The sequence below is a fragment of the Opisthocomus hoazin genome, chromosome 2 (genome assembly GCF_030867145.1).
Source record: "Opisthocomus hoazin isolate bOpiHoa1 chromosome 2, bOpiHoa1.hap1, whole genome shotgun sequence".
In the NCBI taxonomy this organism is placed as follows: domain Eukaryota; kingdom Metazoa; phylum Chordata; class Aves; order Opisthocomiformes; family Opisthocomidae; genus Opisthocomus; species Opisthocomus hoazin.
Window position 1 is genome coordinate 89,410,378 of NC_134415.1, and position 13,450 is coordinate 89,423,827.

The 13,450-nt window shown below is 43.2% G+C and overlaps 1 protein-coding gene across 2 annotated transcripts in view; it reads left to right on the forward strand.

The window, feature by feature from the left end:
• The first annotated feature begins 51 nt into the window (after positions 1 to 51).
• Positions 52 to 13,450, forward strand: part of MDN1 (midasin AAA ATPase 1) — a 108,676-nt gene continuing 95,277 nt past the window's right edge. For both annotated transcript variants that reach the window (XM_075414365.1, XM_075414364.1), the window contains exons 1-6: positions 52 to 248; positions 8,785 to 9,011; positions 9,632 to 9,856; positions 11,397 to 11,504; positions 11,582 to 11,774; positions 12,971 to 13,183. In XM_075414365.1, coding sequence (XP_075270480.1) covers positions 147 to 248; positions 8,785 to 9,011; positions 9,632 to 9,856; positions 11,397 to 11,504; positions 11,582 to 11,774; positions 12,971 to 13,183 — 1,068 coding nt within the window. In that variant the 5' untranslated portion in view covers positions 52 to 146. The remainder of the gene's footprint in view (positions 249 to 8,784; positions 9,012 to 9,631; positions 9,857 to 11,396; positions 11,505 to 11,581; positions 11,775 to 12,970; positions 13,184 to 13,450) is intronic.

Here is a 13,450-nt window from a genome sequence, read left to right on the forward strand (position 1 = left end):
GGTGACGGCGCCGGCGAAGCGGAAGCGGGTGCTGGGCCGCGCGTCCGCCGCCCCACGTGCTGCGCGGCCGGTGCTGCCTTCCCGCCTCCCGCCGCTCCCCTCAGCCGCCGCCCGCGCTCCGGCGGCGCAGGACGAGGAGGAGGAGGATGGCGGCGGACCTGCGGTTCCACCTGGCCGAGCCGCTGCAGCTGCTGGCGCGCAGGAACGAGAAGAGCAGCGTGGAGCTGAGCCGGTTCCTGGCGAAGCAGGTGAGCGGGCGGCGCGGCGCTCGGCCGTGGCCCCCCCCCCCCCCCCCCGGGCGGGAGGGAAGGAGGGAGGCGCACCGCGCCGCCATCTCCTGCCGGCGGCTTTGTCCGCTGCCCTACCGGGCCCTCCCGGTCCCGGAGCGGAGGCGGTGGGGCCTTGGCGGGGGCGTATCCCCCCCCCCGCGGTTTGTGCCTCCTCCCGGGCCGTGCGGGCGGAGCCGCGTGAGGCGGCTCCTCTCCCCTCCGGTCCCCCGCTGCCCCGTCCCGCTGCGCTGCCCGAGGCGGCGGTTTGCCCCGCGGTTAAAGCCTTCGGCGTCCCCCGCGTCCCTTGAGGTGACCCTCCGCGGTGGCGGGAGGTGGCACCGAGACCGTGTCGAGCCCCTTCGCTGCCGCCCGGTGCCCCGGCGCTGTTGGCCTCTCTGCTTTAACGGCCTGAAAACGACGTGTCGGGGGAGCAGACGGAGGGCTGGATTTTCTGGGGTTCGCGTCCTCTATAATCGCAGTGACGCTGGAAACACGCTCCTGTTTTCACTGGTTTCGTGCTTCGGCTGCCTTCACTGTGAAAAGCACCCCTGCCTGCTGGGAGGGTTGAGGCCCAGATCGCTTCTGTATCTGAAATGCCTGGAGACCTGTAATAATAGGATGTCAACACATCAAATGACACATTGCTAATACTTTTAATGATAGAGCTTTTTAAGTCCCTAAGTACACACTTTGGCACTCAAAATCCATGTTTCTTTTTGAATGTCTGGGAAATGCCCCAGTTGTGTGAAGGTGAAAAGTCTAAATCATCTTTGTTTTTTTTTTGTTTTTCTCCCCCAAATATCGACTTTCAGTCAGAGTTTCTGTCTGTCAGTTGTGACTGGGAAGGCTTTCGTACTGGTAGTCAAGTTTCTCTGCTAGTAGACAGGTGGCTTTCTCTTCTGTCGCTGCAAATCACAAGATCAAAGTAAAATTGATGTGAATATGTATTCCTGCATTGGAGAGTTGATGCAAAGTGGTGGGAAGTAGTGATGAAGAGCTGCTATTCAAGAGAAAGAAATAGCTGAGGCATAGAGATGGGAGTGATGCGGATACATGAGGCAGCAGACAGATGGAGCGGTGAACCAGAAGTGAGTCACTGAGATTTGGGGCTGGGAAGGAGGCTGTTCCCTTTCCCTTCTGGTGACTGTTCCGAGAGATATACTTCATGTTTAAAAATCTTGCTAGGTGGAAATTATTGAAGAGGGATTATATACAGAGAGTCTGGAACAGCACATTAATGAATAATGACACGTTCTTTTGAAAACTGAATGCTTTCTCCAGGCTTTAAAGCTACAAATCTGGGGGCGTGTTGGGCTTGTCTTGCCGCTAAACAACCACTGGCTGCAGCCATTGTACCTGATTTCTTACCGTAGGTTGTTTTATATGTAATTTAGGAAGCGTGCATTCTGGAAATCTAGAGCTCTGTTTGCTCTGCAATTTCACTATGTCTTTCTGGCAGATTGTTTCTTCAGTGTTCTGTAATGGAATGGAACTTGCCCACAACTGCTAAGTAAGGAAGTCTTTTGAGATGCAGGGAACAGTCTTTTGAGATTCCTGGCAAGGCACCATTTGTGCGGTGATGGAAGATCTTGTTCCCTGTGCTTCAGTATGTGATAGAAATAGAGACTTTTATACATAGCATTTGTATACCGTTAATTCTGCTATGGTACAGCAAATTTCTGTGTTCTTAACGAGGAAAATGGGATGAAAAGTTCTGTAAAACAGTCTTTGCTTCTTGCTGCTCTATTTTTGGATAATTTAGGCACACTGTATAAGCAGTAGCGGTGCACAAACTGCTGGAATGTGCTTTTCGTTCTGTGTGTTATGAGATATCAGTCTGAATGAGAGTGTCTTCCTGTGCAGAATTCCAAATGCAGATTTTGTTCAAATGCATGTACTTTTGGCTCCCTGTGATGGTGTAATTTCAGTAGAGGAGTTCGTTAATGTGAAGGTTAAAATGCTAGCAGGAATGGAACTTTAGTGTAAAAATATCCTGCTTTGTTTCTGCCCTTCGCATCCACCACTGTGCATACGTAGAAATATGTAAATCAGAAAACCTGACCCTTCTGGACATTTCCTCTATTTAGTCTATGAACCATCTTAAGTGAACTGGAGATCTCGAGCACGTCGTTCTGGATCTCCTGTTCTATTCTGTTGGTGTTTTAGCTTGGTGTCGTGGTTTAACCCCAGCCAGCAACTAAGCATCAGGCAGCCAATCACTCCCCCCTCCCTGGTGGGATGGGGGAGAGAATCGGAAGAGTAAAAGTGAGAGAACTCGTGGGTTGAGGTAAAGATGGTTTAACAGGTAAAGCAAAAGCTGCATGCGCAAGCAAAGCAAAACAAGGAATTCATTCACTGCTTCCGTTGGCAGGCAGGTGCTCAGCCTTCCCCGGGAAAGCAGGGCTCTATCACGTGTTACTTGGGAAAACAAATACCATCACTCTGAACATTCCCCTCTCCCCTTCTTCCCCCAGCTTTGTGCTGAGCATGACACCACATGGTATGGAATATCCCTTTGGTCAGTTGGGGTCAGCTGTCCCGGCTGTGTCCCCTCCCGGCTTCGTGTGCACCCCCAGCCTGCTCACTGGTGGGGCGGTGCGAGAAGCTGAAAAGACATAGAATCACAGAATGGTTTGGGTTGGAAGGGACCTTATAGATCATCCAGTTCCAGCCCCCCTGCCATGAGCAGGGACACCTTCCACTACACCAGGTTGCTCAGAGCCCCGTCCAGCCTGGCCTTGAACATTGCTGGGGAGGGGACAGCCACAGCTTCTCTGGGCAACCTGTGCCAGTGCCCTGTCACCCTCGCAGTAAAGAATTTCTTCCTTCTATCCACTCTAAATCTGCCCTCTTTCAGTTTAAAGCCATTACCCCTTGTCCTGTCACTCCATGCCCTTGTAAAAGTCCCTCAGCAGCTTTCTTGTAAGCCCCCTTCAGGTACTGGAAGGCTGCTCTAAGGTCTCCCTGCAGCCTTCTCTTCTCCAGGCTGAACTGCCCCAACTCTCTCAGCCTTTCCTCACAGGAGAGGTGTTCCAGCCCTCTGATCCTTTTTGTGATCCTCCTCTGGACCCACTCCAACAGGTCCACATCCTTCTCGTGCTGAGAGATCTAGAGATGGATGCAAGTCCTTGATTACTTAATATACTGATGTTTTTAGTTGTTGCTATCAACATTATTTTCATCCCAAATCCAAAACACAGCACTACAACTACCAGGAAGAAAATTAACTCTATCGCAGGCAAAACCAGGTCACTTGGCATCCTTCATTTTGTCTTTCAGTTTTCTATGTAGGAGTGAAAGTTATTTTAGTAAGAACTCCAAGCTCTTATTTATAGCCCTTCAGTCTTAGCATTTGATGGTGAAAAGTGCCTTTATTCCCTTCTTTTTCACTAAATGTAGGAAAAAAGAGGTGACCTGGCTGTCCCAAATTCACCCACCTACTCATTGGTTGTCAGAAAAATGTCCTGATGTCCTGGCAGCTAAGGCAGACTGTTTTGTTTTTTTGTTTTTTTTTGTTTTTTTTTTTTTTTTAAATCTAAAATACAAATACGACTTCAGTTTTTTATTTGAAAGATCAGTTAGGCTTTACATCATGTAGCATTATATATAAGGGAAGGTATGTTGCACTTTTGCTTCCATCCTGGAGTGTATTCTCATCTCATTCTGCTTCTAGTTTTTGAAGAGCTGTGATTTTTGGAGAAGATATATTAATAAATGCACTGATACAGAGTCAAAGAGAGTGTTCTTGCTATCCTTGAAGGAGTGGTCTGTCCAGCTCTATCAAATACGATGTGCCGGAGGAGGTTTAGGAAATTCTAGCTTGTTCTGCAGGTAGTTGAAGCAATCTTATTCTCCTTGTGAGACTGCATATCCTGTGCCTTATTAAATTTTTTTCTTGAAGTATGTGGATTAGAAGAAGATTGCAGGCTCGTGTTTTGCTTTATCTTACTGAACTGAACAGCTGCCAGAGTGGTCCTACTCTCTTTTCTTTTTGCCTGTTCCCAAGGCCGAGCCACACCTTTCTGTTGCTTCCCTTATCGTGAACCTAGTGTGAATGTGCTGATGTGGAAAAGCTGTTCAACTTTCCCACCCAGTGGATGACTTTGGGTGAAGGATTAATTTGAATTGTCTTGCCAAATTGATTGCTGTGCAGTCACACAACGGCAGAGCCGTTGTGTGAGGGAACGGAGCCGAGAACATGTGTTGTTGTGTGTGAGGGGAGGAAGGGTTTCCCACATGCGGCCCTTACGCCCTCCCAGTATCCCATTGTTAAAGCTGTGTATGGTGTAAAGTTCTGTGGAAACACCTGTGGGCCACGATCAGAAATGTGGCTTTCACGTGAGTCCAGGTTGTTCCTTGCTGTGATCCTTTCTCTTAGTAATCTTGGCTTTTGGATTAAGCTGGTTCTTAGTGAAAATTTCTGTACCTTGTGAGCACTGAGCAAATGTACTGTGCAGGTTGGGAAGGAGGTGTGCCACATGCTGCCTGAGGAACAGTCTGGATCCTGTTTGACTCCAGGTCTCTTAACTGTGCTTAATGTCTTTCATTAAGAATACACAATTGTGTGTGTATATATCCCATATTTGGCAGGATACTCTTTTGTGATCCTTTCTTAAAGTAGCTGTTTGGAACTGCGAGTGCAGATTTGCTATACCAGATTTGGACACTAGAATTAGACGCTTTCAGATCAGCTGCCCTTTGCTACTGATTGAGAAAGTTGAGTATTTCACAAAGCCATCTTTAGTTAAAAAACATCTCCGACAGTATTCTTCTTTTCCATAAAATTTTTAATTTAGACTCTGAAAGGCTCTGAAATCAAACAGATGGTCTCTTTGTAGAGTGAGAATTTTGCCACTGTGATTTTTGAACAGTTTTATATGTCCTAAAGGTATTACAGACAGTGATTAAAAAAACTGCTTGCTCTCACAAAATTGCTCATGGAATGGATTTGTTGTCGTAGTCATGTAACTACTGAGTTTTACTGAGTCAGTCACATTATTTATTTACTGTTCTATTGTTAACTGTTGCTTTTATTTGATATTGAAAGCTCTGGTTAATAAATTAAACACCCTGTTTTGCCTTGTTTGAGTAGTCAAAGAAGTAATTGGTTTAGAAACCGAAGGTACTTTTTATTTGTTACAGTGGAGTTTGTCTCCAGTTCTTTTGAGCCATGCTGCCTGTGAAAAGCTTGTCAATCATTTTGCCACTCAAACTCTGATCCCCTGTAATAAACAGTGTCTTACTTGCTCTGTGATGAATGCAGACCTTCAGGTTCATTTTTTTTAAATTGTTTTTGATGCTGCTCTGATAAGACAGAGGAAGACAAACTTATGTCATGTGTCATAAAAATAAACACATAGCATGTAAGAAACTGCTTAATGAATGTGATGGGCTTGATGTTTGTAATGTATATACTGCAGTTTCCCTGATTTCTTACATGCTATTAGGGAATGAATGTCTTTTGAAATTCAGAAGGAGACCCGAGGAACTTGAACAAGTATTCATGTATTCTAGAAGTATGTTGAAAGTGTTATAACCTTAGGAGGTCACCCTTTCAAAGGCAACCTGTAGGATCTCTGCAGTCCTATCTTGTAGCAAGGAAACCATCCCAGCTGCAGGCCCAGGACCAGGTTTTACCTGAGAAACAGAAAGTGGCTGCATGCGTTGCTGAAACGAAAGACTACCTGAATCGCAGAATATTTCTGTAGCAGTTTAGTTAGTGCTTGTTTTGTTTGGAAAGCTGCCTTGCCTAGCTGTATTTACAACTGTTTGCCAAGAAAGATAAAATCTTTTTGATAGGATAAGAGTTTAACTTCTTCATCAATGACCTGGATGAAGAGTTAGAATGTACCCTCAGCAAGTTTGCTGATGACACCAAACTGGGGGGAGTGGTGGATACACCAGAAGGCTGTGCTGCCATTCAGCGTGACCTGGACAGGCTGGAAAGTTGGGCAGAGAGGAACCTGATGAGGTTCAACAAGGGCAAATGCAGGGTCCTGCACCTGGGGAGGAACAACCCCATGCATCAGTACAGGCTTGGGGTGGACCTGCTGGAGAGCAGCTCTGTGGAGAGGGACCTGGGAGTGCTGGTGGACGACAGGTTGACCATGAGCCAGCAGTGTACCCTGGCTGCCAAGAAGGCCAGTGGCATCCCGGGGTGCATTAGGAGGAGCGTGGTCAGCAGGTTGAGGGAGGTTCTCCTTCCCCTTTACACTGCCCTAGTGAGGCCTCATCTGCAGTACTGTGTCCAGTTCTGGGCTCCCCAGTTCAAGAAAGATGAAGAGCTACTGGAGAGAGTCCAGCGGAGGGCTACGAGTATGGTGAGGGGACTGAAGCATCTCTCCTGCGAGGAGAGGCTGAGGGAGTTATGACACCAAACTGGGAGGTGTGGTAGATACACCAGAAGGCTGTGCTGCCATTCAGCGTGACCTGGATAGGCTGGAAAGCTGGGCAGAGAGGAACCTGATGAGGTTCAACAAAGCTAAATTGCAGGGTCCTGCACCTGGGGAGGAACAACCTCATGCACCAGTACAGGCTTGGGGTGGACCTGCTGGAGAGCAGCTCTGTGGAGAGGGACCTGGGCGTCCTGGTGGACGACAGGTTAACCATGAGCCAGCAGTGTGCCCTGGCTGCCAAGAAAGCCAATGGGATCCTGGGGTGCATCAAGAAGAGTGTGGCCAGCAGGTCGAGGGAGGTTCTCCTTCCCCTCTACACTGCCCTAGTGAGGCCTCATCTAGAGTACTGTGTCCAGTTCTGGGCTCCCCAGTTCAAGAAAGATGAAGAGCTACTGGAGAGAGTCCAGTGGATGGCTACAAGGATGGTGAGGGGACTGGAACATCTCCCCTACGAGGAGAGGTTGAGGGAACTGGGCTTGTTCAGCCTGGAGAAGGCTGCGAGGGGACCTTATAAATGCCTACAAATATCTGAAGGGTCGGTGTCAGGAGGATGGGGCCAAGCTCTTTTCAGTGGTGCCCAGTGACAGGACAAGGGGCAATGGGCACAAACTGAGGCACAGGAAGTTTCGTCTGAACATGAGGAAGAACTTCTTCCCTCTGAGGGTGACGGAGCACTGGAACAGGCTGCCCAGGGAGATTGTGGAGTCTCCTTCTCTGGAGATATTCAAGACCCGCCTGGACAAGGTCCTGTGCAGCCTGGTGTAGGTGACCCTGCTTCAGCAGGAGGGTTGGACTAGATGACCCACAGAGGTCCCTTCCAACCCCGAACATTCTGTGATTCATTCGGCAAGGGAGGAGAGAGCAGAGTGCAAAATCATAATCTCGATATTTCACGAAACAAGATTACTTATACTGCATTATATGCCAAACATCATGGAAGTAGAGAGATGCTTCGGTAATAACATGAGCTCAAAGATTAGAAGTACTTAAGCATAAGACACAAGAAATGAGTTGTTGTTCTTAGTAACGAAGTTAGGAAGGTGGGGGGGATGTGAGGGTGTGTGTGCTTTTTTTAGTGGTGTTTTTTTGCTTTCCTAGCAGATGTGAATATGTTTTCCATCTATTCTAAAGCCCAATATTTTGTTTTGCACTAAAGGAGCATTTTTATGTAAAAGTAAGAAAAAATAATCTCAACTTCATAACCGCAGATACATGCTGCTTCTTGTCAAGAGCCATGGGGGCCTATAGAAAAGACAGGGAAAATATTTTCAGCAGGGCCTGTTGTGATAGGACAAGGAGCAATGGCTTTAAACTAAGGGAGGGTAGATTTAGACTAGATATAAGGAAGAAATTTTTTACCAGGAGGGTGGTGAAACCTTGGCATAGGTTGCTCAGAGAGGTAGTGGAGGCCCCATGACTGGAAACATTCAAGGCCAGGTTGGACAGGGCTGTGAGCAACCTGGTCTAGTGGAAGGTGTCCCTGCCCATGGCAGGGGGCTTGGGCTAGATGACATCTAAAGGTCCCTTCCAGTCCAAAGCATTCTGTGATTCTGTGATTGCTCATTATAATTGCTATCAGAAATATGGAAATAAGGCTGTGATAGTGAGTGATTGAATGCTTCTTTTTTTTCAAAAGAAATAGTGAACATGATGCAGCTTGAACTTTTTTTAAGAACTCGAATTAAATGATTTGTGGCTATTGTGAGACCAAGCTGTTAAGATCAGTGGGAATTCTATTAACAAAGACATATCAGTTGTTATAACATTTTCCCCATTCAAAAAATATTAAAAATTATTTCCTTAATCTTTCAGCTACGAAATATAATCTAGGATTTTGGTGGTGATGGGTTGACAGTTGGACTTGATGATCTTGGAGGTCTTTTCCAACCTTAATGATTGTGTGATTCTGCATATCCCTCATTCTGTTTCCCCCCCCCTTTTTTTTTTTAAATATGGAGAGCTGTGTCAAATATTTACTTCCGTTGGGGATTTTGGACTCCTTTCTGGTTTTTGAAGTATTTGTTCCTGTAAAATTCATTGTGAATCCTGTGTGAATAGTTTTGAAGTTGAAAGTCCAAATAATTTTCCATTTTAACTGTTCTTACTTTCCATCCCTCTAGATTTGGACTCAGCAGGATCGGCAGTGCATCCTTGATACTTTAGCGCAGTTATTACTGGATAAAGAGTGTACTCTATTGATTGGCCGTCAGGTTCGGCCAATCTTGTTGGATTTGTTGGAACGAAATGCAGAAGCCATTAAAGCTGGTGGCCAAATCAACCACGATCGGCATGAAAGGCTGTGTGTAGCAATGAGCAAGCTGGTTGCTGACCACCCTGATGTTTTGCCGTGAGTAGTGTAATAACGTCTCTGTGCAATGTTTAAACTTGGGGAGTATATGCTCGTCAGTCTTCATTGGTGATAAGAGGTGGTGTTACAATTTGGATTGTCTCTCACAATAATAAATGTGTTTTGAATTGAAAGAATAATTTGGAAAACAGGAGTCTTAAACACAGCTTATTTAAATTAAATTGTGTTGCAAGATTTAACATGAATTTCATCTTAATGATCAAAAGAAAAGCAAGACAGCTGGCATGAGAATTACAACGAAAGTCTCTGCATTTAGGATTAGGCTTGCAGGCCAATAGAATAGAAAGTTACGTAGGTAGGAATCAGTATTACTTTTTCAGTAAACGAGCAATTAAAGAGATTTCACCAAAGGCAGTATATTTCCCCTTGATAATGAAGTAATGATTTCTAATAAGGTAAAGTATCTGTTGTCAGCTGATTGCTGAAATAGTTGTGTTTCCGAAGTGTGGACAAAGTTAAATATCTGCCTTAGTTCTCAATATACCGTCAATTACTGTCTCGGGACCTCTGTCCTGATGTTTTTATTAGCGGCTGTTTTCCATTCTTCTGGCTTAGATGTCTGTGTTCTATCTCTTTCTCTCTCTCTCTTTCTTCTAAAGATTCGCTTTAAGATATTTTAAGAATACATCACCAGTTTTCCAGAGGCTTTTCCTGGAGAGCTCAGATGCAAACACAGTCCGATATGGGCGCAGACGAATGAAGTTACGGGACCTCATGGAGGCAGCCTATAGATTTCTACAAAAGGAGCAATCAGTTTTCCGGGAATTATGGGACTGGAGTGTGTGTATTCCGCTCCTAAGGAGTCATGACACTTTAGTGCGTTGGTAAGTTAAACCCCCCACATCTTCTCCATTGAAAAGATGTATCTGGATCTTGAATTGTATTTAACAATGTTCACATGCAAGTGAAAAGGAATCTTCAAATAATGCCAGAAAAATCTGTACCGATAGTATCTGTACCTCTGCTTCTTAACTGATCATTTGAAAACTCTAGTGATCTACCACAGAGTGAAACTTAGGCTGGCTCTTAGTTGTGCTTAAAGCTACGGTCTGGAGAATCTTGTCAAATAACTTCAGTTTGCCCAAGCTGGATTCACGGGAGATGGTGAATTTATTGCTTGACCTCTACTGTAAGCCTGTTGGGGTGTTGCATGCCATTGTAGCATGTTACCCTAGAAAAAAGTAGAGATGAATCTACTGTCACTCCCACTTACATTACAGTGTTACGTTATACTGTTCTGCATTGGTACACTATTAACGAGTTGGGTTTTTTCTATGTCTTGTATGTTGAGATCTCAGTCGCGGTAGAGCTTGGCTTATTTAAGCCACACTTCGTAATTGACCTTGTTGCAGACTTTGCATGTGAGTTTGGTCAGATTTTTTGTGTTAGGTGTCTGTCTGCAGGGCTTCAACTTAGTCACATGATATACCTTATTTATGTGAGCAGTAATATTGATAGTTAGTGCCTTTTATTTGTTTAAGAAAAGGTCTTTAATAGTCTTTTTTTAAACACAAATTCAGAATTATGTTAGTAACACGTTTTAAAATAATTTGTGTAATTTAGGAGGGGCAGGAACATGAGTGTTGACAAATCTATCAGCTGTTTATGAAGCTCTTCAGGATGACATACACTTAGGTAGTCTTAGAAAAATAAATATAATTTCTTATTAATTGACTGGATTTGTTTTACCTGGTGTTCAGCTAATAATATGTAAGTGGATGAGCTGACTTTTCAATTTTGTCCTGAACCAATCTTCTGGCAATGCTTCTTTCTCCCCCTGCCAAGTTCATTGAAAGCTTTGTTCTTGTAAAGTAAAAACAGGGGTATAATAAATAGAAAGTGTTTTATGATTTGTATTAAATATCTTTTTGTTGTGAGCCAGCTTTATGCAGTAATGAAGTCAAGACTTGGGAGTTGTTGGCTTCTTTTGGCACTGAGTCAAGTTAATTGTGTTAGGGTTATTTTAGAAATAGTGTAAAATAGAAATTAATTTTGAAAGGGAAATGCTAGGAGGACAAACAATTAAAATCAGGCTTTCTTTGCCCATTTTCTGTCTGATAGGTTTACCTTCATTTGTTTGTTAAAGTGCTCTACTGTATTTCTGTTGATCATTCAATCCTTTGGAGAAAGCTTAGCTAGTTGGCATATAAATGATAAAGTATGCCGTGATAGAATTGCTTTTCTCAGTTCTGCAATATTTCTCTAGTCTTAAAGAATGTTAAATATAGCACTAAAATAATTTCTATGAAGAAAGTTTTCTGCCTGTTTTTCCAAACTTTGTATTTTGGTTTGCAATTGGCAGTTGTCAAACTGAATGTCTTAAGACTATGTTTTGACATGTTTTGTTCTAAATACAATTTTTAGGTATACTTCAAACTGTCTTGCTCTGGTTACATGCATGAATGATGAGCATAAATTGTCTTTCCTGAAGAAGATATTCAATCCTGAGGAGCTCATACATTTCAGACTAAAGTAAGAACTTTTTGAACCTTGAACAGTTTGTTTTTCTTGATGGCTTTCAGTTGAGTAAACAAACATGGATTTCACAGGCTGCTAGAAGAATCTCAGCTGCAGAATGTGGAACAAGCCCTTGTTCTGGCCAATCCAGACTCCTCGTTTTGGCAAAAGGAGAAAGAACTGCAGTGTACGCAAGGACATATTGTATCGGGTGACCTCTCTGCAAATGTAGTAGCTGTATGTGGTATTGTGCTGCCTAGACTACAGCTTGTTTCTGAGGAGCAGGTATGTAACCCAGGGTTAATATTTTCTGCTTAATAGTGTTGAGATACTATGGGTAACGTGTGTGTCTTTAGCTTTCTTGAAGTGTGCTGTAAGCTAGTGTTGCATAATACAGACACCGTGAAGGAGAAGCTGCAGTGGAATGAAGCTGTGAAGGCTTAACAGTGCTGTTCATTTTATCTTCATGTAGTGGTTCTTACGAACATAGTACATATGGCTGCATATTCTTTCATAATATCTCCAGTCCAAGTTAGGGTGATATTCCATAGCTGAGTAAAGCCAGGATCTGGCACAGTTGCTTTTACCTGCATGAAGCAGTTTTTTGTGCTCTATAGACATCTTGTAAACAGCCTTTCTCCAAATGTATTCTTAGTTCCCTGATGAAGAGTTAGGAGCAAACTGTGAGGTGCTCTTAAAAGCTAGCATTGTTACCAGAGAAGTAAATTAAACTATATCTGAAAAGACAATCAAATTTAAATACAAGACACTTGTTTCATTGCAGTATGTACGCTGATTTCTTTTCTCTGTGCCTTTTGACAGGGAAGTGCCAATTTTGGTGCTGTATTCTGATATATAGATGATTGTAGGAGAGTCAAAGTATTGGGAGAGTATCTGTAGCATTGATTAATTACCATTCAGTAAACTACACTCATTGCATTTTGAATAAAAGATAGATGTTACTGAATTTACCTCTTTTTTTCATGCACTGAGTTTAATGATCTTTTATTTTGGCCTGTGCAGAAAGAAGTAAATACAACAGTTAATATTCGTACTTACAGCGTCTGAATCTAACTGCTGTTTGATTTGTCCTGTGATTTGGATGCATTCTGGTTACTTATTTGCACTTTTATTGCAAATTTTATTTGATTGACGTGTTATGATTGAATAGTTGCTATGCCTGTGCTGACAACTTAGTGTGAACTCCCTTTTGGGAACAAATTGTACATATACTTTATGAAGTGTTTCACCTATAATAGGTTTTTGAGGAAATCTGTTTTAATATCTGTCATGAAATACAGCTTTAGAAGCCTTTATTTTATTTGATATGTCTTGACAGATCTGCAGGCCAAAATTTTCTAGTTGTAAGACTCACTTTCCTAATTGTTCTGTGTTTTACAACCTGTAAAAAAAAAAAACAAAACAAAACCAAAAAAACCTAACAATTTCAGTGTAGTAACTCAATTTTTATATTTGAACAGGAAAATAACACCAGCGGTTTTGTTTTGGTTGAATCTGCCTTCACAAATCTTCAAAACCTTGCCATTGCTGTAGCATATCAGACTCCTGTTTTATTAGAAGGACCAATAGGATGTGGCAAAACTTCTGTAATTGAATATTTAGCAGCTGTTACAGGAAGAACAAAGCCTCCGCATATTTTGAAAGTCCAGCTTGGGGATCAAACTGATAGTAAGGTAACCGATGAAGTTGGTTTATGGTTGGATGATCAGATGTGATTTTTACTAAAAGTATGTCAACTTAATTTTCTAATAATATGTTTATCTTTTTACCCAAACACCCCACAACCCCCAGCTCTGTAGTATTGGTCTTACTATTGATGGTAAGAAATAAATGTGAAAAAAAAATCAGTTAAGCTTCAGTACGTTTTAAAATCTGTGCATGGTTGTGCTGTATTTGTTTCATTCAAATTATGTTTTATCAGAGTTTGTCTAGGTGGGAAA